At 62.9% G+C, this 21,105-nt stretch overlaps 3 protein-coding genes across 3 annotated transcripts; 2 read left to right on the plus strand and 1 right to left on the minus strand.

Moving 5' to 3' along the window:
• The first annotated feature begins 1,011 nt into the window (after positions 1 to 1,011).
• Positions 1,012 to 5,191, plus strand: LOC136300388 (peroxynitrite isomerase THAP4-like). The gene is made up of 4 exons (XM_066202750.1): positions 1,012 to 1,664; positions 2,215 to 2,320; positions 3,251 to 3,352; positions 3,548 to 5,191. The coding sequence occupies exons 1-4, from the start codon at positions 1,296 to 1,298 to the stop codon at positions 4,117 to 4,119; spliced, it is 1,149 nt and encodes a 382-aa protein (XP_066058847.1). The 5' UTR covers positions 1,012 to 1,295; the 3' UTR covers positions 4,120 to 5,191.
• A 2,260-nt stretch (positions 5,192 to 7,451) lies between these two features.
• Positions 7,452 to 11,817, plus strand: LOC136300339 (zinc finger protein 282-like). The gene is made up of 7 exons (XM_066202676.1): positions 7,452 to 7,609; positions 8,470 to 8,871; positions 8,969 to 9,095; positions 9,513 to 9,626; positions 10,192 to 10,302; positions 10,419 to 10,541; positions 10,665 to 11,817. The coding sequence occupies exons 1-7, from the start codon at positions 7,586 to 7,588 to the stop codon at positions 11,390 to 11,392; spliced, it is 1,629 nt and encodes a 542-aa protein (XP_066058773.1). The 5' UTR covers positions 7,452 to 7,585; the 3' UTR covers positions 11,393 to 11,817.
• Positions 11,818 to 13,445: 1,628 nt separating this feature from the next.
• LOC136300293 (uncharacterized) lies at positions 13,446 to 20,078 on the minus strand. Its single transcript, XM_066202600.1, has 4 exons — positions 19,968 to 20,078; positions 17,972 to 18,605; positions 16,730 to 16,933; positions 13,446 to 15,100 (listed from the first exon to the last, which is right to left on the minus strand). The coding sequence occupies exons 2-4, from the start codon at positions 18,507 to 18,509 to the stop codon at positions 14,070 to 14,072; spliced, it is 1,773 nt and encodes a 590-aa protein (XP_066058697.1). The 5' UTR covers positions 18,510 to 18,605; positions 19,968 to 20,078; the 3' UTR covers positions 13,446 to 14,069.
• Positions 20,079 to 21,105: the final 1,027 nt, after the last annotated feature.

Raw genomic sequence — 21,105 nt, forward strand, 5'->3', positions numbered from 1 at the left:
GCCCCTTCAGGCCCTGCCAGGGGCTCGGAGCTCGCCCTGGAGCCTTCTCCTCTCCAGGGGAACATTCCCAGCTCTCCCAGCCCTGGAGCAGCTCCGGGGCCTCTTCTGGACTCCAATGTGTCCCTGCCCTCCGTGTGCTGGGGACGTGGGGACACCTGGGCCCCAAGGAGCGGATGTGTGGCTGTGTCCCAAACTCCCGTAAGAAGCCCGTTGGAACAGGATGTGGTTGGAGAAAGGAGGAACACGGAGGTGGGGCAGCACCTCCTGGCGCCACTTCCGATCTGCTGCTCCTTGGAGATAAGGGCAGGGCAGGAATGGGGTCGGGAAAGGGGCACACAGAGTGTCGGCCAAAGACTGAGCCAGGAGGGGTGGCTCAAGACCCCCAAAACCCCTTTCCGGAAAGTTCTGGGGGAAGGGTCTCTGCGTCCTCCCTCATTTACATGAAAAAGGAGAAAGCTAATTCCAGGGAGGGGAAAACTTACCTGTGGAAATGTGCCCTCAGAATGGATCGGTGCTGGAGCCAGAATTGGTGATCTGCTTCCCTCTCCCATCTGATCTCCCTCTCTCTCTTCCCTTTTTATTATTCTTTTCTCTTATTACCAGACTATAAAGGCAAACCCACCAATTTTCATGCTGAGTGTTTAACTTAATAGTCAAGCTCCGTGAGCTTTTTTTTGGACTTTCTCATCCTCGTTCCTTTTTAACCATGGGCATCCTCAAACCTTGGGATCTCCTCCTCTTCGGAGCAGCATGCAACAGGATCCCTGGATGGTTTATTCCCTTTTTCAGTCTTCCTATCCAAAGATCTCCTCAGTGATTGACACCCCCGAGACTCTCCTCTGATCCGATGGGGGAGCCCTTGGCACGCACCAAACTTCCATTTTTTGGGAATTATTTGTCTCTGAGCCCTGTGCTGTGTGCTGGATAACCTTTGGAGCTCTTGTGGCTGCACAGATGAACAAAGCTCACATCTGCATGCACACCACAGGGGTTAGTTAAATGTGAATCTGCATCTTCAGGGGGCATTAAGCTGATTTTAAAGCTTTTTTTTTTCCCTTCTCTGATCATTGATTTGAAGCAGCTGGGACAGACCTGGCTCCTCTCCATGGGGAGCTCCTGCAGGAACTTCATTCCCGTGCTTCACTCAGCCACCTCAGCTCCTCCCCTTCGCCAAAACCATGGGGTTTTCTGAGAAACCGAGACCTGTTTGGGACTGAGGTTGATCAGGAACTTCCTAAACTTCCTCCCTGGCATGTTTTTGGGGGAGTTTTCCCCCCCGTTCCTGCCGCGTGACGATGGGTTATTGCGCGGCCCTGAACTGCCGCAACGGCACCAGCGGCGCCTACAAGAACACCTCGGTCAGTTTTTATGGATTCCCCCTACAAAACAAAGCCCTGCTGTGGCAGTGGATCCAAAACATGGGCCGGGACATGGACACCCCCTCCAAATACCAGTGCCTGTGCTCGGAGCATTTCGAGGAGAGCTCCTTCCAGACGGATCCTCTGAAAACGCGCAAGAGACGGCGCCTGCTGAAGGAAGCTGTTCCCAACAAATTCATCCTGGGGAAAGACGGCACCTGGCTGGTGGGGACGCCAAAGGGTTTCGGCAACGTCACCACGAGCGGCAAAACCCGAAAACGGCTCCGGAGTTCCGAGCCCTGTAGGGTAATTGAGGGGCTGGGTAATGGGAATAAATTAAATTTAAAAGGGAGATTTGCGTGTAAAGCCTTGGAAGCAGCTTGGGAAAAACATCCCTTAGAGGGTTTAATTAATAATAATAATATTGTTATTCCCTAATAATAAGCTTTCATTACCAGGGAGGAGCTTTTCCAGCCAGTCTGACAGATCGTGGCTCTGCCTCGAGGTTTATTTAAACCACTGAATTATTTTATTTTTAATTGAAGGAAGAACCACATTCCTCGAGGGGGCTGGGCATGGATGCTGACCACAGATAACTGTTTTTATGACTAATTTCTGACCCGGTTGTTGGAGCAAATCATTGTTCTGGCTGAGTCACATCGCTTTAGAGCCTTTTCTCTCATTCTGGATTAGCAGTAGAAGGTTCTTATGTAAAATCCTTCATTAATATGCTGCTTACACATAGCACAGACATCGCTGGGAGCAGCTGGGAGGTGCCCACGTGTTTAAACTGGTGGGATAAGAGGTTTTTCAGGGATTCACAGCTTCCCTGATTGTGGAACGTTTTGCTTTTTAGGTCCCTGGGATGTTTCCCGTGTGGCCACGCCTGCAGGATTGGCAGAATGAATTTTATAAGCAATTGCTGAAGGAGAAATATGGGTCTTTGATCACACTGGGCAAAGGTCAGTTTCCCGTCTCCAAAGGGACACACGCTGGGTCTGGCCTGGCTCTTGTGGCTCCTCAGACTCTTGTGGCTCCTCAGACCCCTGGATTTTTAGACAATTCACTTTTAGGTGCTTGTGAATCTTTGTGAGAGACAAGAAGCTCCACAATTTTCCTTTAAAAGGTTGAAGGGCAGTTTAGGATCCCAGGGAGTGCAGCTGCCAACAAAAACAAGGAACAAGGAGTGGAAAAGGTTTGGATACAGGAGCTGCAGTGACACACGGGATCATTAATCCTGTACTACCCTAATTAATTACAGTGAGGTTGTGTTTTCCTCATCCCCAGCCCCTGATGTGTGTCTGGGTTTGGGATTCACTGAAGAGAATTGAACTATTTTGGTGCAGAAATACTGAAATAACTTGAATGATGCCCAGAAAATGAAGAAATCTCGTTAATTAGCTTTCAGTGCCCAACTATACGTTTGCTTGACGTCACTGGTATTTTAAATCTGAAGCTGTGAGCCCTCCCTCTCCTCTCAGCATTCAGGTAATTCCTTGGATTGATTCCTAGAAGAACCTGCTGAAACTGGGGGCATTGCACAAGGAGGAATTAGCTGGGAAAAAACACAGGACTGAACTATAAAAATCCAGCACCAGGTGGCTGAATTTGGGGTTAAGGCTCAAATCCGAGACCTTACACTTTTCTACATTTAATCATCAACCTTCTGAGTGTAATTTCTGGAATATTTTATGAAAGTTGGAGCACAAATCCTGTTCACCTGCATCCCAGATACCCTTTTAGACACTGGGGCAGCTGCTGCTGCTCCCTCCTCATTGGATCTTTTCCTGGAATAACAGAGGTGCTCTTTAGAGAGTGGGTGATGCTGGGATTTGCTGGAAAACCATCAGGGGGAAATATTTATAACCATGTTCTTTCTGTTCCTTGTTCAGACTGTCCTGTTGGCAAAAGCCATATCCCAGCAGGAAGAGCAGCACAGGTCAAGGATCCGCAGGATTTGGAGGGAAGGAAAATTCCTGCCGGCCTCAGCACAGGTGTGTGGTGTTGTGGGAATTCACTGACAGCACCTTAAAAATGGTAGGATTGGAGGGATGGGGGATTCCAGCTCATCCCTGCTTTTTTTTTTTGTTTACCAAAAGCTTAAAAGTTTTGTCCAGAAGCGGTGAATTGTTGTTCTTCGGAGATTTGTGTTCTCTCACATCAGAATGTTTGGAATCTCCTTGTTCCAGGCCACGGTGGTGCCACGATCCAGGGTGCAGGAGGCACACAGCTGCACGGATCACCCTCGGGAACATCCCGAGCCCTGCACTGCCACAGCTCGGGCCAGGCGGGAACATCGGGGAGCCGCCGCAATCCGCCAACAAATCCACCAACAAATCCCACAGGAATCCGGAGCAGCAACAGCTTCCTGGCAGGGCAGGAGCTGGATGAGTTTAGGCGGTTCCTGCTGTACCACCAGGGCCAGCCTGAGGAGGTGACAGTGCCGTGGTTCATCTGCACGCAGTGCGGGAAGAGCTTTGCCCGCCACGCGTACCTGCTGCGGCACCAGCGCGCCCACGCCAGGCAGCGACTCCTGCCCAGGAGAAACCCACCCTCAGCAGGCATTTCCACATCCTCCCCGGGCCACAAGTCTGCCTGGGATACAGCTTTGCAGCCAGATGTCAAAAGTCCTGCTCTGCTCAGAGCTGGGGGTACAGCTTTGCAGCCAGATGTCAAAAGTCCTGCTCTGCTCAGAGCTGCGGGTACAGCTTTGCAGCCAGATGTCAAAAGTCCTGCTCTGCTCGGAGCTGGGGGTTTATAGTCCCATGTGGATTGGAGTTTGGGGGTGAGGCAAAGTTTTCCCGAATTGAATCGTGCTGGTTTGAAAGCAATGGAGTGGGAGATCCCAAGTGAGGACTACAGTTTAATAGGAAAATTAAAATAAAATGGAGTAATACTAAAAAAAAAAAAAGAACCCACTGGCAGAGTCAGAATACAACCTGACACCCTGTTGGGTGTTGGGAGCAGTCCAGTTCAATGGTGGCTGCAGTTCTCCTGCAGTGACAGATGTGGTTCTGTTGGAGCAGAGATGATCCTGGAGAAGGGTGAAGTTTTCCTCTGAAGCTCCACTGAGATGGTTCCAGTCTTCCTCTGGGAATCCAGTGCACACAGCCCGTGCTGGTGTTCTCAATGCCAGCTTTGATCCAGGTAGGAATGCTGGGCTCCTCCCCCTGGGTGGAGCATCTCCCCATGGGATGATGGGATCATATCAGCCCTGCAGTGAGCCTCGATGGCCCATGGACAGCAGATATCCCCTGGAGGGAGGACGGGTCCTGGAAGAGCTAAAGAAAACACTGCCCCACCTGGTTTAAACAAATAGTAATGGAATACAAACTTTTGGTTACATCCTGCATTGCAATCCAAGACATGAATCGAGTTCTGATTCAGTTTGGTGATGGCCTCATGGTCACTGATTAGGACCTGGGTAATTCCTGTCATTCTTCCCATGCTCCATCCAGCACCCCCTTGGAGCAGGAGCTGGATAGAGCAGCACTGGCTGTACCAAAAGGAGCATTAAAAATCCCAGGCACCAAAGAACACGTGCTGGAGAGCATCCAGAGTCGCACAGAGAAACACTGGAAGTTTTCAGGGATGAAAACTGGAAAACTGGGAATGGGATTGTAAGGTGATGTTTGGAGCAACCAATTGTGTGCATTATTTCCCCACTTCAGCTGCTCTCCCATTACTGTGCCTATTACTGTAGAGTTAATAGAATTAGCTCTGGTTTTGGGATCTATTTTCGTATTGACCCCATGTTTTCCTGTGGGGTGAGATGCTGCTTTGGTTTCTGAAATTCTGGGGAGGAAAAAAAAAATCCACGGATATATTCTAAATGTGTGTACAGTGTGTCGGTGATGTTCCTCTGGGAAGTGGAAATGCAGCAGTGAGAGGGTAAGAGGAGAGGAGGGGGGGCCTGTGGAGGCAGCACATGCAGATTTTGTGTTTTCTCCCCACGTGCTGGTGGTTTTCAGCATTTTTTGAATGTTGCAGTTGAGTGCCAAGAGGGAAAATGTGTTGCCTCCAGTTGGAGGGCTGTCCTCAGTCACAGACTCCAGCTGGAATGAAGTCTCTGGGCTCAGCAGCCCCTGAGGAGCAGCAGAGAACACCCAGCTGGTGCCGTGCTGGAGTTCCAGGAGTTCTGAGCAGGACTGGGGAAACACACTCAGCCCCAAAGCATCCTGCCTATCCCAGGTACAGCAGTGATGTCCCAAAAACCTTTTGGCACTGGCTTCTCATTGTTTCCTTCTCGTAAGTGAAATCCCGGGGTTGGCTTTGCTTTTATTCCTCACAGAATCCCAGAATGGTTTGGATTAGAAGGGATGTTAAGGATCATCCCGTCCCACCCCCTGCCATGGCAAGGGACATCTCCCACTGTCCCAGGCTGCTCCAAGCCCTGTCCAGCCTGGCCTTGAGCACTGCCAGGGATCCAGGGGCAGCCCCAGCTGCTCTGGAAATCCATCCCAGGGCCTCACCACCCTCACAGAGATCAATTTCATCCCAATCTCTCATCCATCCGTGCCCTCTGGCAGTGGAAGCCATTCCCTGTGTCGTGTCCCTCCATCCTTTGTCCCCAGTCCCTCTCCAGGCTGGGATGCTCCAGCCTGGACATCCTGCACTGCTCCTGGCCCTCGGAGAGCCCCACCAGGAGGGAATGTGTCCTCCTGGACTCCATTCCCGCAGAGGGGATGGTTCCTCTGTCTCCCGACCTCTGGATCCCACGGGCTGCTCCGGGCCCCAGCACCCCTCACTCCTGAGGGAGCAGAGCTGCTGTGTCAGAGCCAGCTTTAAGTCCCCCCTGCCACAAAGAGCAGGATCTTCAGCAGGTCCCCAATCCTGGGGATCAAAGGCGTGCTGTCACCTGCTTGGTAAGAGACGTTTGGAAGATTTGGGGAATAAACTGAACAAACCCTGTCTGTGCTGGCAGCGGGTGAATCCATGGCTGAGATGGAGAAACCTCAGAGGCTGAGGGAGCTGGGAAAGGGGCTGAGCCTGGAGAAAAGGAGGCTCAGGGGGGACCTGGTGGCTCTGCACAGCTCCCTGCCAGGAGGGGACAGCCGGGGGGGTCGGGCTCTGCCCCCAGGGAACAGGGGCAGGAAAATTGGAAACGGACTCATATTTGGATTGGATATTGGAGAAAAACTTAATGAACAAGGCTCAGCCCTGGGGCCGTGGGGCAGGGCCTGGGGGGCTTGGGGTGTCCCAGCTGGGGGACAGTGCTGGAGGGGACAGGGAGCGATGACATCCCTGGAGGGAAATGGCTGCTGAGGCTCCCGTGACGCTGCTCAGGCTGTTAACCCTTCTTGTCCCGCTGCCCTCCCTTTCCCCGGGGCCGGGGTCAATCCCTGTCCAGCCCAGAGGAGCCCCCGTCATGGCCCATCCTGGAACACCGAGGCACCGGAGGAGCTTTTCCCGGGATAATCCCGGGAAGGTGGGACCGTAACGCTTTTCTCTGGCCTGGCAGCAGCCCCAGCCCCGGCACTGTTCAAACGAAAGGTTCCAGGGTCAGGATGAGCACACGGGGTGGTTCCCAAACCCAGAATGTCTCCCCACGAGGGTCTTCTGGCCAGCACGGGGGTCCTGGTGTGGGTGGTCATGTCCTCTCCCCGCACTGCTCCTGGCCCTCGGTGCCACCCAAAATCGGTGTTCCTGGACCCAAATCCAGCCCAATGTCACCCACGCTCGTGGCGACATCGCTGCTGGTGTGGCCGCAGAGACCGGTGCCGGTGGCAGAGCCGATACCGACTCCCACAGCGGTGCCGGCGGCAGTGCCGCCGCCCCGGTGCCACCGAGGGGGTGCCAGCGCCCTCGGCCGCGGTGGAGCCACCGCCGGTGCCAGCGGACCGTGGCGGTGCCAGCGCCGGTGGCAGAGGCGCCGCCGGTGCCGGTGTGGGTGCTGGTGGCGGTCCCGGCGGCGGTCCCGGGGCCGCGCCGGTGGCGGAGCCGCTCCCGGTGCCGGTAGGCGGCAGTGCTCCGCGCTCCGCGCTGCCGCCGCTCCCCGCCCGCTGCCGCCCAGCCCGGAGGAGGCGGATGCGATTCCCCGGCTGCCCGTGGCTGCTCGGCGGGGCGGCGGGGCCCGGCCCGTGCGCAGGCACCGACAGCGGCCCCGGCCCCGCTCCCGGCCCCGGCTCCGGCCCGGCCCCGCTCCGCGCTCGCCGCCGCCGCCGCCGCCCGGCCCCAGCCCCAGCCCCGGCCGCGGCCGCCGGGGCCCGGCCCAGCTCCGCGGGGCCATGGCCGAGTGGGCGCCCGCCCAGGTAAGCGCGGCCCGGGGCAGCTGCACCGGGCACCGGGGACCGGCCGCAGGCGGAGCCGCCCCGCCCGCCCCGCTCCCGCCGCCGCCCGGCCCCGGCCGGGACCCCCAGCCCGCGGGGCCCCCCCCCGCCTCCGCGGAGCAGAGCCGCGGTGGCCCCGGTGGCCCGGGATGTGGCTGAGCGCCCCTGCCCCGGGATGTCCGTGCGTCCCCGGGATGCGCCGGGCACCGCTGACCCGGGATGTCCACGTGCCCTCGGGATGCCCCGGGATGTCCCCGGGGACGCGACCCCGCGGTGGCCGCAGTGTTCCCGGGATGTCCTGCTGACCCGGGATGGCCTGTGTGTTCCCAGCGTGTCCCCAGGCACCTCTGCCCCGGGATATCCCCGTGCCCCCGGCATGCCCCAGGCTGCCCCGGGATGCTCTAAGCAGGCTTCAGCCTAGGGATGCCTCAGGCACCTCTGTCCTGGCATGTCCCTTTATGTCCCCAAGGCGTCCCTGGACAGCCCTGGTCCACACGTGCCCTGGCTGCTCCCTGCCCACCCAGCCCCATCCTCCTCCCGAGTGAGCTCCGGCCCTGGCAGACCCAGGAATGGCTCCCAAGGGATTGGGGTGACAAGTTGGGAGAGGGTCACCATAGCGACCTGCCTAGTTCTGGCAGCTGTTCCATGGGGACAGGGATGGGCACTGACCCCACGGCCACCCCGGACTGCCACTCACCGTCCCCTCAGGCCGGTGGGCGTCGCACACGGGGGTGCCCTGCAGTTCTGGGGCTGCTGGTGGCCAAAACCCTTGGAAACGGGGGACAGAGGCTGCAGGGGGTGACCGTGGGCCTCCTCCCACTGGTGCCCTCCCCGTGGGCCAGGTGCAGGAGTGGAACATGGAGGCCCCTCACCTGATGCCGCTGCAGCCGCCGCTGCTGCCGGAGCGGGCGCACGTGCGGGAGGCACAGCTCCATTCCGCCGAGGCCTCGCTCTGGACCGTGGTGGCCACGGTGCAAGCCATGGAGAGGAAGATCGACCTCCTGGCCACCCGCCTGCTCAGCCTGGAGGGCCGCTCCGGCACGGCCGAGAAGAAGCTCCTGGACTGCGAGAAGACGGCCATGGAATTTGGGAACCAGCTGGAGAGCAAGTGGGCCGTGCTGGGCACCCTCATCCAGGAGTACGGGCTGCTCCAGCGGCGCCTGGAGAACGTGGAGAATCTCCTGAAGAACAGGAATTTCTGGGTGCTGCGGCTGCCCCCCGGCCCCCGGGGCGAGGTCCCCAAGGTAGAGTGTCCCCAGGGGCTGCAGGGCAGTGGGGGGACCCTCCGTTTTCCTGGGGAGTGGGCGCCGCCGCTGAGCCGGGGGGGTCTTGTCCCCACAGGTGCCAGTGACATTTGTTGACATCGCCGTCTACTTCTCAGCGGAGGAGTGGAAGAACCTGGAGGAGTGGCAGAAAGAGCTGTACAACAACCTGGTGAAGGAGAACTATGAGGCTTTGCTGTCCCTGGGTAAATGTCCCGTTTCCCCCTCTCCTGGCAGGTTGGAGCGATGGCTGTGTCTCCTCAGCGGGTCCCCAACGTGGGTGCCCTGGTCCCCTGCCAGTGGTCAGTGGTGGCACCCGCTGTGTCCTGGGACCAGCCATTCCAGAGGGAATGCTCCATGGCTCGTGCTGAGTGTGGGGACAGGGTGACGCACTGTGCCATGCCAGTGCTCCGTGGGGCTGGAGAGGGTCCTTGTCCCCCAGAACCAGGACCCGAGTGTCCACACTACCTCCAGCATGGATAGGCTGTGGGATTTAGGAACATTTTCTGCCAGAAGAGACGCCAGGTCCTGGCAGCCTGGTGTGTCCCCAGAGTGTCCCCTGAAGCCTGGGTGACAGGGAGGGGGTGACAGGCGTGGGGTGACATCAGTGTTGTCCCTGGCAGATGGGGCCCTCTCCAGGAGCGAGGCACAGCCCCGCAGCGAGCGCGGGGACGGACCCTGTGTCCCTGAGCAGCGGGAGCTGGAGCAGAGGGAGCTGCCACCGGATGCCTGCGCGGGTGAGGCACCACGGGAGGACCTGTCCCCGCTGTCCCCCACGTCACGTTCCCCCACCCTCCACCCCAGGGGTGTCCCTCCTCCTTCCCCAACAGTCCCATCCCCACCGGGCCCAGTTCTCCCGCTGTGACTGGGAACTGCCACGAGTGACCCCAGAAAATCCATGACTGTTGTGCTGGAGAGCTTGGATATCCATCACTGGCAGATCCCCGTGTCCCCTGCTGCCACCACGTTGTGTCAGAGCCCATGGGCTGTGTCACAGTCACCCAGCCCCATCAGCCACGCTGTTGTCACCTGTCCCCAGCGGGCTCTGCCACAGTCATCTGTTCCCAGGGGTTGTGCCTGTGCCCAAGGGCTCCCCACGGGCCGTCTCAGGGTCTCCCATCACCGAGGGCTGTCCCACAGTCACCTGTCCCCACCGCTCCCTGGGGGTGCTGGATGTCCATAACTGCTGTGGGGTGGAGACGTCCCCAGAGGCCGGAGTCCAGGGGTCACACACCGCGGGCTGTGGTGGCCGTGGGTGTCACCGTGTGGCTCCATCCCGGCCAAGTCTCTCCTTGTGAACAGAGTCGCTGATCTCCACCTCCGACATCCTGTCCCGGATCAAGCAGGAGGTGGCTTTCGTGGGGGAGCAGCAGTTCCCTGAGGAGCGGGGGATGCCCCCAGACCCCTGTGCAGGTGAGCCCGGGGCTGAGCCTGCACCCCCCGAGCCATTCCCTCCCGTGCCTCCCGGAGCAGGGTGTGGCCCCGCGAGGCTGAGTGTCCCTGTCCCCGTCCGTGTCCCTTCCCTGCAGGCGCGGACGCCCTGATCACCGCGCACGACTTCTTGTCGTGGATCAAGCAGGAGGAAGAGCCCTGTGTGCGGGAGCCCTGGGAGCTGCCCGAGAGGGAGATGCTGCCCCCGGGCCCTGGTCCTGGTGAGCCATCCCCACCACGGGGCTGGGGTGGGGGGTGGGGGAGCACGCCCTCAGGACGAGCTGTGACTTGGGGACACCCCCGGTGTCCCCGGTAGGACTGACCGGTCTCTCTGTGCCCTGCAGCCAGCGAGGGGCTGCTGGTGAAGACGGAGGAGCGGTGCCCCCACGCCGAGCCCCCCGAGGAGGTGGGTTTGCCGGGCAGCTCCGGGGAGCTGCTCTTCCCCGCCACGGGCTTCGCGAGCCCCGAGGGACAGGCGGCGGTGCCAGCGGCGGTGGCTCTGCCGGCGCAGCACAGACTGGGCAAAGCTCCGGGCCCCGAGCCGGGCCCGGGGGCCGACACCGGGGGAGTCGCCGCCGCGCCGCCGGGCCCCGCCGAGGAGCGGCCGCACGGCTGCGCCGAGTGCGGGAAGAGCTTCAGCGGCAAGAAGAGCCTGCGGATCCACCAGCGCAGCCACGCGGCCGAGCGGCCCTACCCGTGCGCCGAGTGCGGCAAGAGCTTCAACTGCCACTCGGGGCTGGTGCGGCACCAGATGATCCACCGCGGCGAGCGGCCCTACAAGTGCTCCGAGTGCGGGAAGTGCTACAGCCGCAAGGAACACCTGCAGAACCACCAGCGGCTGCACACCGGCGAGCGCCCCTTCGCCTGCGCCCAGTGCGGCAAGAGCTTCATCCGCAAGCAGAACCTGCTCAAGCACCAGCGCATCCACACCGGGGAGCGCCCGTACCAGTGCCCCGCCTGCGGCCGCAGCTTCCGCTACAAGGAATCGCTCAAGGATCACCAGCGGGTCCACGGAGCCGAGGCGGGGCCGCCGCCGCTGGCCCCGCCCGGGATCCTGCCCCCCGGCGACTAGGGGCCACCCCCGCCGCGGACTGGCACCCCCCGGGACGGGGACAGCCGCCGGCCACGCAGCTTCCGACCAAATCGAGGTGCCCGGCCGGGGCGGGGGGGGAACACACGCGGGGAGCCCCGAGGGGGGAGGACGAACCCCCCCCACCCAGGTCCCCCGCCACGGACGGACACTTCACCCCCCCAGCGCTCTCCCCCACGGACAATGTCGCCTCACGGGGTGGGGGGGCAGCCCCCCGCCGTGTCCCCCCCGCGCCACCCCCCCCGCCTGCCGCTGTGTCCCCTCGCCCCCGCTGCTTATTTTTACTGCCCCCCCTCTCCCCTCCCCTCCCGCGCCGTCCACGCTGTACAGTGCTTGGGGTGTAGTTTTGTATGGAAGAAGCGCTACGGAATAAAGTCGTGCTGGGCCGCAGAGCCTGCAGCACCCTGCCCGCGGCTCCCCCGTGCTCTGTGGCCGCGCTCCCGCCCCGTCCGCGCGGGCCTGCGCCGCGGGAAGGCGGCGGCAGCGGGATGGGAAAAGTGGGAATGGTGTCGCGGTGGGACACAGGGTAGTGGGAACGGCTCAGGAGGTCCCTGTGTCACCGGCTGCGGTGGCCTCGTGCTGGTGGGGCTGTGTGGAGCCCCCCGCTCCTGTCACCGACCCATGCCTGGGTCCTTCCTGTCCCCTGTCCTTGGCCCATCCCCAGGTCCCCTGATTTAGGGACGGGAGTTATTTCACACAATTTTTTCTCCCCGCAGCCACGTGAATCCAGGGCCCTTCCTCAGGCACCCCGGGGTCCCCAAGCTGGGTGTCACCGTCCTCCTGGGAGGCCGCGGCCAGAGCTGGGTGACCCTGGAAATGCCACAGCTCCTGCTGCCCCACTGTCCCCTCCCGGGGGGCTGCACCCTCCTGTCCCACCCCACCTCGGGGGAAGGAGCTGCCACCGAGCACTCAAGGGGCCCCGAATGCTGTGGGGCTGGAAAAGGGGACAGCACAGGGGACACAGCGCAGAGGGTGGGCTGGAGATGGAGTGGGGGACAGGGGGTGCAGTGCTGGGGTGCCCCGGGGACACTGCACACGCTGTGGGGACACTACACCTGCCATGGGTGCCTCAGACATTCCCTGGGGACCCTACACACTGTCCAGGGGCCTTGCATGATGCCAGGGACCCTACACGCTGCTGGGGACCCCAAGCACTGCTGGGGACACTGCACCTTGCCTGGGGACCCCAAATGGTGCTGGGGACCTTGGACACTTCCTGGGAATCCTGCACACACTGTGGGAACACAGCGCAATGCCTGGGGACCCTGCACACACACTGAGGATGCTGCTGGGGACCTTGGACATTCCCTGGGGACCCTGCAGCCTGCCCAAGGGGCCTTGAATGATGCCAGGGACGCTCCACACTCCCTGGGGACACTGGACACTGCCAGGGACCTTGGACACTCCCTGGGGACACTACACACTCCTGGAACCTGCCAGACTGCCTGGGCCCTGCACATTCCTGGGGACCCTCTGAACTCGCTGGGGACACTGCCTGGGGACCCCAAACACTCCTGGGGACACCAAACACTCCTGGGGACACCAAACACTGCCTGGAGACCCCAAACACTGCCTGGAGACCCCAAACATTCCTGGGGACACCAAACGCTCCTGGAGACCCCAAACACTGCCTGGAGACCCCAAATGCTCCTGGGGACATCGAACACTCCTGGGGACACCAAACACTGCCTGGGCACCCCAAACACTCCTGGGGACACCAAACACTCCTGGGGACCCCAAATGCTCCTGGGGACACCAAACATTCCTGGGGACACCAAACACTCCTGGGGACACCAAACACTCCTGGGGACATTGCACACTGACTGGGAACCCCAAACACTGCCTGGAGACCCCAAACACTCCTGGGGACACCAAACACTCCTGGGGACCCCAAATGCTCCTGGGGACACCAAACACTCCTGGAGACCCCAAACACTCCTGGGGACACCAAACACTGCCTGGAGACCCCAAACACTCCTGGGCAGGGGACTCTCCACATTCCCCCCGAGATGAGCATGCCCTCACCCCTCTCCAGATGCACAGAACTGCTGGTCCCAAGCCTGGACAGCACAGCTCCTGTTCCCCAGCCCAGATCCCACGGTGCTGGGCTGCCCCAAAGGAATGGGGTGAAGCTCCTTTGTCCCATGGCCTTGTCCCCGTTCAGGGCTGCAGAGCCATGGGCCAAACGACCCCTTCACACAGAGATCACACACCAAAACCATAATTTCTGGGTTTTGTGGTTTTTTTTTTTTTTGGAGGCTTTTTTTTTTTTTTAAACAGAAGTTTTACGGTTATATGCAAATTAGGTCATTAAATGATTTGCATAAAATGTTCGCACGTCAGCGACTAAGTGTTTCTAACTCCCACCCCCCGACAGGTAGTAAATCCTACTGGACTAGCGCCGTCACTCCCGCGCTGTCACACGCGTCCCCCCCGCGGCGTCACCTCGCGGGGGGAGGACACGCGCGGGGTGGGGGACACGCGGAGCGCTCCGAGCCGGGGCAGCGCCGGCCGCCCGCGTCCTCCGCGTCCCTTCCCGCGGCGGCGGGGCTGGGGGGGAATCCATCCGGGTGCCGCCCGCGTTCACCGCACGCCGTCCCCCGTCGCCGGGGCGGCCGCGGGCACTCCGTGTCCGTGGCGGAGCGGCTCCCGCCCGTCCCTAGCTGTTGGTGAGGAAGAGGCGTCTGTGTCGGGAAGCGGAGCCGCGCGGCCGCCCGCGGCGCCGGCCCCGGCCGCGGTTACCGAAGGGGCTCCGGCTGGGCACGGCGGCGTCAGCCCAGCCGGCGCTCCCGGCCGGCGCCTCGGGGAAGCCGGGCTCGGCTTTGGGCTGCTCGAGGAGCGGGCTGGGGTCGCGGCGGGGCTCGGGGGGCGGCGGGGCCGGGCTCTGGCGGGCGCCGGCGCGCTCCTGGCGCAGGTAGCGCAGCTCGTCGCGGATGTCCGTGAGGACGCCGAGCAGGCGGAACTGCAGCTCCCGGTCTCTCGCCCGCTCCTCGCGTTGGGTGGCCCGTTCCTCCTGCCACATGGCCAGCTCCTGGTGGTACAGCTGGTCCCACTGCTCCTCCAGGTCGAGCAGGTGATGGATGCTAGTCCTCCAGCTCTCGCGGCGGTCCTCGCGCAGGCGGGAGCAGCCCAGCCCGCGGGCGGGGCCGGCGGCGGCCGGGGCGTCTCCCGGCGGAGAGGCGGAGGAGGGCAGCGATTCCTCGGTCAGGGCGCCGTGCAGCGGGGAGCGGGCCGGCGGCTCCTCCTCCGCCGGAGCCTTCTCCCAGGTGGGCCCCATCAGTACCCTGGGCAAGGCGCCCACCTCCGGGCCCGGGCCCCCCGCCTGCTCCTCGGGATGCGCCGAGTCGAGCCCGCGGCCCAGGGCGGGCAGGTCGGACACTCCCTCGTGCCCCCAGTCCGAGTGAGCGTCCGCGGGGTTGAGGGAGTCCTCGGGCAGGGAAGTGACGGAGCCCTGGGAGCTGCAGCGGCGGATCAGCATGGCCTGGCGGGACAGTTTCATGTCCTCCTCCGCTGACATGGGGGCCTCGGGCCCCGGCTGCATCCCCGCTGCCCCACCGTGGCCCCTCTCCACCTCCCGGCCTTCCCGTTCCTCCTCCTCTGACATGGAGGCGTAGGAGACCAGGGACTCGTTCCGCAGGGACGGGGAGATGGCCGAGGCGTCTGGAGTGCGCAGCTCCGGTCCCGACTCGGCTGCGGGAGAAGAGAAACCCACAGTGAGCCACAGCACTGCCCTGGCCCCAGGCCCTCCCCAGCATGTGGATGCCAGAGGATCTCCATCCTCACCCAGAGGATCTCCATCCTGACTCCACTCCCAGCAGATCCCCATCCAGAACCCTACTGCCACTGGATCTTCAACCAAACCCTGCTGCCAGAGGATTTCTATCCAGATCCCACACTTTCCAGATCTCCATCCAGATCCCACACTTCCCAGCAGATCTCCATCCAAACCCCGCTCCCAGCAGATCTCCACTCAGACCCAGCAGATCTCCATCCAAACCCCGCTCCCAGCGGATCTCCATTCAGACCCAGCAGATCTCCATCCAAACCCCGCTCCCAGTCTATCTCCACTCAGAGCCAGCAGATCTCCACGCAGACGCCGTTCCCAGCGGGATCTCCACTCAGAGCCAGCAGATCTCCATCCAAACCCCGCTCCCAGCGGATCTCCACTCAGAGCCAGCAGATCTCCATCCAAACCCCGCTCCCAGCGGATCTCCACTCAGACCCAGCAGATCTCCATCCAAACCCCGCTCCCAGCGGATCTCCATTCAGACCCAGCAGATCTCCATCCAAACCCCGCTCCCAGCAGATCTCCACTCAGAGCCAGCAGATCTCCATCCAAACCCCGCTCCCAGCGGATCTCCACTCAGAGCCAGCAGATCTCCATCCAAACCCCGCTCCCAGCGGATCTCCACTCAGACCCAGCAGATCTCCATCCAAACCCCGCTCCCAGCGGATCTCCACTCAGATCCAGCAGATCTCCATTCGAACCCCGCTCCCAGCACATCCAAACCCCGCTCCCAGCGGATCTCCACTCAGAGCCAGCAGATCTCCATCCAAACCCCGCTCCCAGCGGATCTCCACTCAGAGCCAGCAGATCTCCATCCAAACCCCGCTCCCAGTCTATCTCCACTCAGACCCAGCAGATCTCCATCCGAACCCCGCTCCCAGCGGATCTCCACTCAGACCCAGCAGATCTCCATCCAAACCCCGCTCCCAGTCTATCTCCACTCAGACCCAGCAGATCTCCATCCAAACCCCGCTCCCAGCGGATCTCCACTCAGACCCAGCAGATCTCCATCCAAACCCCGCTCCCAGCGGATCTCCACTCAGACCCAGCAGATCTCCATCCAAACCCCGCTCCCAGCGGATCTCCACTCAGATCCAGCAGATCTCCATTCGAACCCCGCTCCCAGCGGATCTCCACTCAGATCCAGCAGATCTCCATCCAAACCCCGCTCCCAGCGGATCTCCACTCAGAGCCAGCAGATCTCCATCCAAACCCCGCTCCCAGCGGATCTCCACTCAGACCCAGCAGATCTCCATTCGAACCCCGCTCCCAGCGGATCTCCACTCAGACCCAGCAGATCTCCATTCGAACCCCACTCCCAGCGGATCTCCACTCAGATCCAGCAGATCTCCATCCAAACCCCGCTCCCAGCGGATCTCCACTCAGAGCCAGCAGATCTCCATCCAAACCCCGCTCCCAGCGGATCTCCACTCGGAGCCAGCAGATCTCCACGCAGACGCCGTTCCCAGCCAGTCTCCACGCAGGCCCTACACTGCCAGCCCAGCAGCCCCGGGCCGCGGTGGTTGCCGTACCGGAGCCGCCCTGCCCCTCTCCTCGGCCGTACTCGCAGACGCCGGCGGGCTCGGGGCTCTGTCCCGGCAGGCGCGGCGCGGCCGAGCCCTCCACGTCGGGCAGGGCCGAGGGTTGCCCGTTGGTGTCGATGTAGATGCTGGGGTGGCTCACGCCGGGCTGCAGGTGCATGAAGGGCTGCTTGGAGGCGCCGGGGAAGAACAGATCTGCGCGACACAGAGGAGGTGGCCTGAGCTGATGCACGGTGGCCCCGAGGTACAGGTGCTTCAGCCAGGCCACGCTGTGCCATTGCTCAGCCTCACCTGCCCCAGCACCATCCTGAGCCCCCAGCGGGCTGACACGCCCTAGTGCCAGGGAATTGTGGGGTTGGGGAACGACCTGAGCTGGGAGGGACCCATCAGGATCATTGATCCAACTCCTGGCCCTGCACAGACACCCCAACAATCCTACCCTGTGCATCCCTGAGAGCATTGTCCAAAGGTTCCGGGCAGCCTCAAGGCTGTGCCCATTCCCTGGGGAGCCTGAGCAGTGCCCGGCACCCTCTGGGGGAAGAACCTTTCCCTGATTTCCAGCCTGACCCTCTCCTGGCACAGCTTCATGCCATTACACAGGATTTCTTCCTTCAGCCTAGAGCCCCATGCTTGGCACACGACTGGCATCTGGATCAGAGACAGCCGAGTCTGGCCCACACGGACTGGGCCCATGACGCCCTCAGTGAAACCGGAGAGGCCACTTTGGGATCAAACAGCATCTAATTAAAGAAAAGAAGAAAGAAGGACAAAAAAGACCTGCTCCTGCAAAGCTTGAGGTGCTCCTACCAATCCTGTTGATCTGGCACAGTTTTCCCAGAGAAGCTGTGGCTGCCCCTGGATCCATGGAAGTGTCCAAAGCCAGGTTGGACATTGGGGCTTGGAGCAACCTGGGACAGTGGAAGGTGTCCCTGCCCATGGCACAGGGTGGAACGGGATGAGCTCTAAGATCCCTTCCACATCAAAGCACTCCGCGATTTCTACAACTCCCTGATCCCAGGTGATTTCCACAGAGGATTTCCAATCCCAGCACACGCAGTTCCCGGCACTTGGGTACAACAGGACCATGACTGGCAGACGCTGCAATCCCAACACAAACCCAACACAAACCCCAGAGTCTCTTTCCACAATCCACAAGAGCCAACGTGGCCGGACGTCCCTCAGGGAGCACAGCCAGCGCTCCGACCATCCTCTGCCCGCAGCACCACCACTGACCTGGGTCCAGGATGATCTCGGGCTCCGAGTCGTGGCTGGCCTGCAGGAAGGTGGAAGCCACCATCTTCTCCAGAGGCGTGAGGCGCGGCTTGTGGAGCGGCCCCCCGGCGCGGTTCATGGGCAGGTGCTTCTTGGAGGTGATCTTCTTCTTGACGTCCAGCCGCAGGTCGCGCCACTTGTGCTTGAGGTCGTCGATGGAGCGCTCGGTGTAGCCCAGGAAGTTGACGCGGCTTTGGATTTGGGTCCAGAGCTGCTTCCGCCGCACGGGGTGAGCCCGCAGGGCCTCGGACCCGTACAGGGCGCTGAAGTGCCGCACCACATTCCAGACCAGCGTCTCGGTCTCGTCATTGGAGAAGTTGGCCTTCCTCTTCCGGCCAGACGCTGGCATCGCCTGCGAGGCTGCGGCAGAGGTGGAAGGGGCACAATTGAACCTCGGTCCCCACTCCTCTCTGTCAGCTCCTGGGGGGAACATGGGGCTGCGGGAGCCCGAGGGAGCCGCGGAGGAGGGAGCCGAAGCAAGAGCCCCGGAGGCATCCATGGCAGGGGAGGCTTGGGCCGGGGAGGATCTAAAGAGCCGCTTCGGCACAGCACGCGGCACGGGCGCACCGCATCGCCTCGCCCGGCTCGAGAGCACCTGGGAGGGGAGAAAAGGAAAGGGCAGCGGTGGCTGGTGGCAGCGCGGGGGGGACGGCCAGGGCCCCCCGGCTCTCAGCAGCCAGAGGCGCCCGGGAGCCCCCAGGCAGCCGCGGGCAGGGACGCGGCCGTGCGGCGCGGCAGGACCACGGTGAGGGGTTGTGGGGCACGGCACCTGCCGTGGGGCCACGGCTGAGGGTGACGGGGGCACCTCTAGGCCACGGCAATGCCAGCCACGGTGGGGAAAGTCTTGGGCATGATGAGCACTTCAGGTTCCCAGCCAGGACCTCGGGGCCACAGCACCGGCCAAGACCTGAAGGTCTAGGGGTCTTGGCCGTGATGAGCACCTCAAGGCCACGGTGGAGACCTTGGCCAAGAAGCAGGCCTTGGCAAGGGTGTTGGCCATGGTGAGAACATCAAGAGCCCAGTGAGCACCTCAAGCTCCCGCTGAGGACCTTGGCGTCACGGTGAAACCCATGGCCACAGTGAGAGCCCCAAGGCCATGGCAAAGGCATCACGGAAGGCCTTGGCCATGGCGAGCAGCTCAAGCTTGCCGTGAGCACCTTGGCACCAGGGCAATGACCAAGGCCGTGGTGAAGGCCTTGGCCATGATGAACACCTGAAGAGCCCAGTGAGGACTTTGGCGCTACAGAAAAGACCCTGACTACGGCGAACAGCCCAAGCTCCCAGCGAGGACCTTGCGGACACAGCAGAGACCTCGGCCACACCTGGAGCTCCCGGTGAGCACCATGGGGCCATGGCAAAGACCTCGGCCACGGTAAACACCGTGGCCATGCCGAACACCCCAAACTCCTCGCGAGGAACTTGGGGGACCACGTCAAAAGCCTTGGCCGTAGCAAGTGCTCCAAGGCCACGATGAAGCCCTCGGCCGTGGCGCACACCTGGACCAGGCGTGCACACCTCAAGCTCCCAGGAGGACCACGGGACCACAGCGAAGACCACGGCGCCCACCCCAAGCTCCCACGGCGCCCTCGACCCCCACCAAACCCCAGGAGCACGGCACCCGCCTCATGCGGAGCCCGCAGCCCCGCGGCGCCCGCGACCCCCCTACCATGCCCCGAGCCCCCTGCCCATCGCCGGGGCCCCCCAGCCCCCCGGCAGCGCCCACACCCGCGGCCTCGGGGCTCCCGCTGCGGGCCCCGGGGGGGCCGCGCTCTGCCCTCCCCCGGCTTTGTTCGCGCTGCTCCGACCGGGGACAAAGCGGCCGGGCCGGGGCCTGCCCCGCGGACCCCCCCCCATTCGGGATCCCACCGCGGGCGGCTGCGCGGGGCAGGCACCGGCCGCGGCCCCGCGGCTTCCCCGCGCCCCGCCGGCCGGCCCTCGGCCCCGGGGCAGCGCTTACCTGCGCCGGGACGGGCGTGCGGGGCGCGGGGGGGCGCGGAGCGGGGCCCCGGCGGCGGCGGGAGGGGGGGCTCAGGTCCGGCGGCGGGTAATGGCTCCCGCCTCGGCGGAACTCGCCTTCATTTCCTCCGAGCGCCGGCGCGGGCCCTGCGCGACTCCGCCCGCGGGCTCCCCCTGGCGGCACCGCCGCGCACCGGCAGGGGCGGCACCGCGCACCGGGAACGGCCCCGCGGGAGGGGACGGGACAGCGGGAGGGGACAGCGGGAGGGGACAGCGGGAGGGGACAGCGCACAGGGAGGGACAGCGGGAGGGGACAGCGGGAGGGGACAGCGCACAGGGAGGGGACAGCGGGAGGGGACAGCGCACAGGGACAGCGCACAGGGAGGGGACAGCGGGAGGGGACAGCGGGAGGGGACAGCGCACAGGGAGGGGACAGCGCACAGGGAGGGGACAGCGGGAGGGGACAGCGGGAGGGGACAGCGCACAGGGAGGGACAGCGGGAGGGGACAGCGCACAGGGACAGCGCACAGGGAGGGGACAGCGCACAGGGAGGGACAGCGGGAGGGGACAGGACACAGGGAGGGACAGCGCATAGGGAGGGGACAGCGCACAGGGAGGGGACAGCGGGAGGGGACAGCGGGAGGGGACAGCGCACAGGGAGGGACAGCGGGAGGGGACAGCGCACAGGGACAGCGCACAGGGAGGGGACAGCGCACAGGGAGGGACAGCGGGAGGGGACAGGACACAGGGAGGGACAGCGCATAGGGAGGGGACAGCGCACAGGGAGGGGACAGCGGGAGGGGACAGCGGGAGGGGACAGGACACAGGGAGGGACAGCGCACAGGGAGGGGACAGCGGGAGGGGACAGCGCACAGGGAGGGGACGGGACAGCGGGAGGCACAGCACACCGGGAGGGGACATCCCAGCGGGAAGGGACATCCCTGCATCCCACCCCGAGGGGACGGCGGGGACCCACCGCGGCTGTACCCGTGGGGGTCTCCCCGGGGTGATACATCCCTGTATCCCACTCCCGAGGATGCCGCGGGTGTCCCCGTGGGGATCCCGCCACGACCCCCATCCCTGCACCCCCGTGAAGGTGAATCCCACGGGGGTCCCCCCATGACGGTGTGTCCCCGTGG

Source organism: Chamaea fasciata, unplaced genomic scaffold (assembly GCF_029207755.1).
Source record: "Chamaea fasciata isolate MVZ Bird 193981 ecotype frontalis unplaced genomic scaffold, bChaFas1.0.hap1 SCAF_1, whole genome shotgun sequence".
In the NCBI taxonomy this organism is placed as follows: Eukaryota; Metazoa; Chordata; class Aves; order Passeriformes; family Sylviidae; genus Chamaea; species Chamaea fasciata.

What these genes read in the sequence shown, in the direction of transcription:
- LOC136300388 (XM_066202750.1), top strand. Translation starts at nt 1,296, where the DNA reads ATGGGTTATTGCGCGGCCCTGAACTGCCGCAACGGCACCAGCGGCGCC. An exon ending in GGAGTTCCGAGCCCTGTAGG is followed by an intron (nt 1,665 to 2,214) that starts GTAATTGAGGGG and finishes TTTGCTTTTTAG; the next exon opens with GTCCCTGGGATGTTTCCCGT. An exon ending in TCCTGCCGGCCTCAGCACAG is followed by an intron (nt 3,353 to 3,547) that starts GTGTGTGGTGTT and finishes TCCTTGTTCCAG; the next exon opens with GCCACGGTGGTGCCACGATC.
- LOC136300339 (XM_066202676.1), top strand. Translation starts at nt 7,586, where the DNA reads ATGGCCGAGTGGGCGCCCGCCCAG. An exon ending in CCGAGTGGGCGCCCGCCCAG is followed by an intron (nt 7,610 to 8,469) that starts GTAAGCGCGGCC and finishes CCCGTGGGCCAG; the next exon opens with GTGCAGGAGTGGAACATGGA. An exon ending in GCCACCGGATGCCTGCGCGG is followed by an intron (nt 9,627 to 10,191) that starts GTGAGGCACCAC and finishes CCTTGTGAACAG; the next exon opens with AGTCGCTGATCTCCACCTCC.
- LOC136300293 (XM_066202600.1), bottom strand. Translation starts at nt 18,509, where the DNA reads ATGGATGCCTCCGGGGCTCTTGCTTCGGCTCCCTCCTCCGCGGCTCCC. An exon ending in CGAGATCATCCTGGACCCAG is followed by an intron (nt 16,934 to 17,971) that starts GTCAGTGGTGGT and finishes TGTGTCGCGCAG; the next exon opens with ATCTGTTCTTCCCCGGCGCC. An exon ending in AGAGGGGCAGGGCGGCTCCG is followed by an intron (nt 15,101 to 16,729) that starts GTACGGCAACCA and finishes CTTCTCCCGCAG; the next exon opens with CCGAGTCGGGACCGGAGCTG.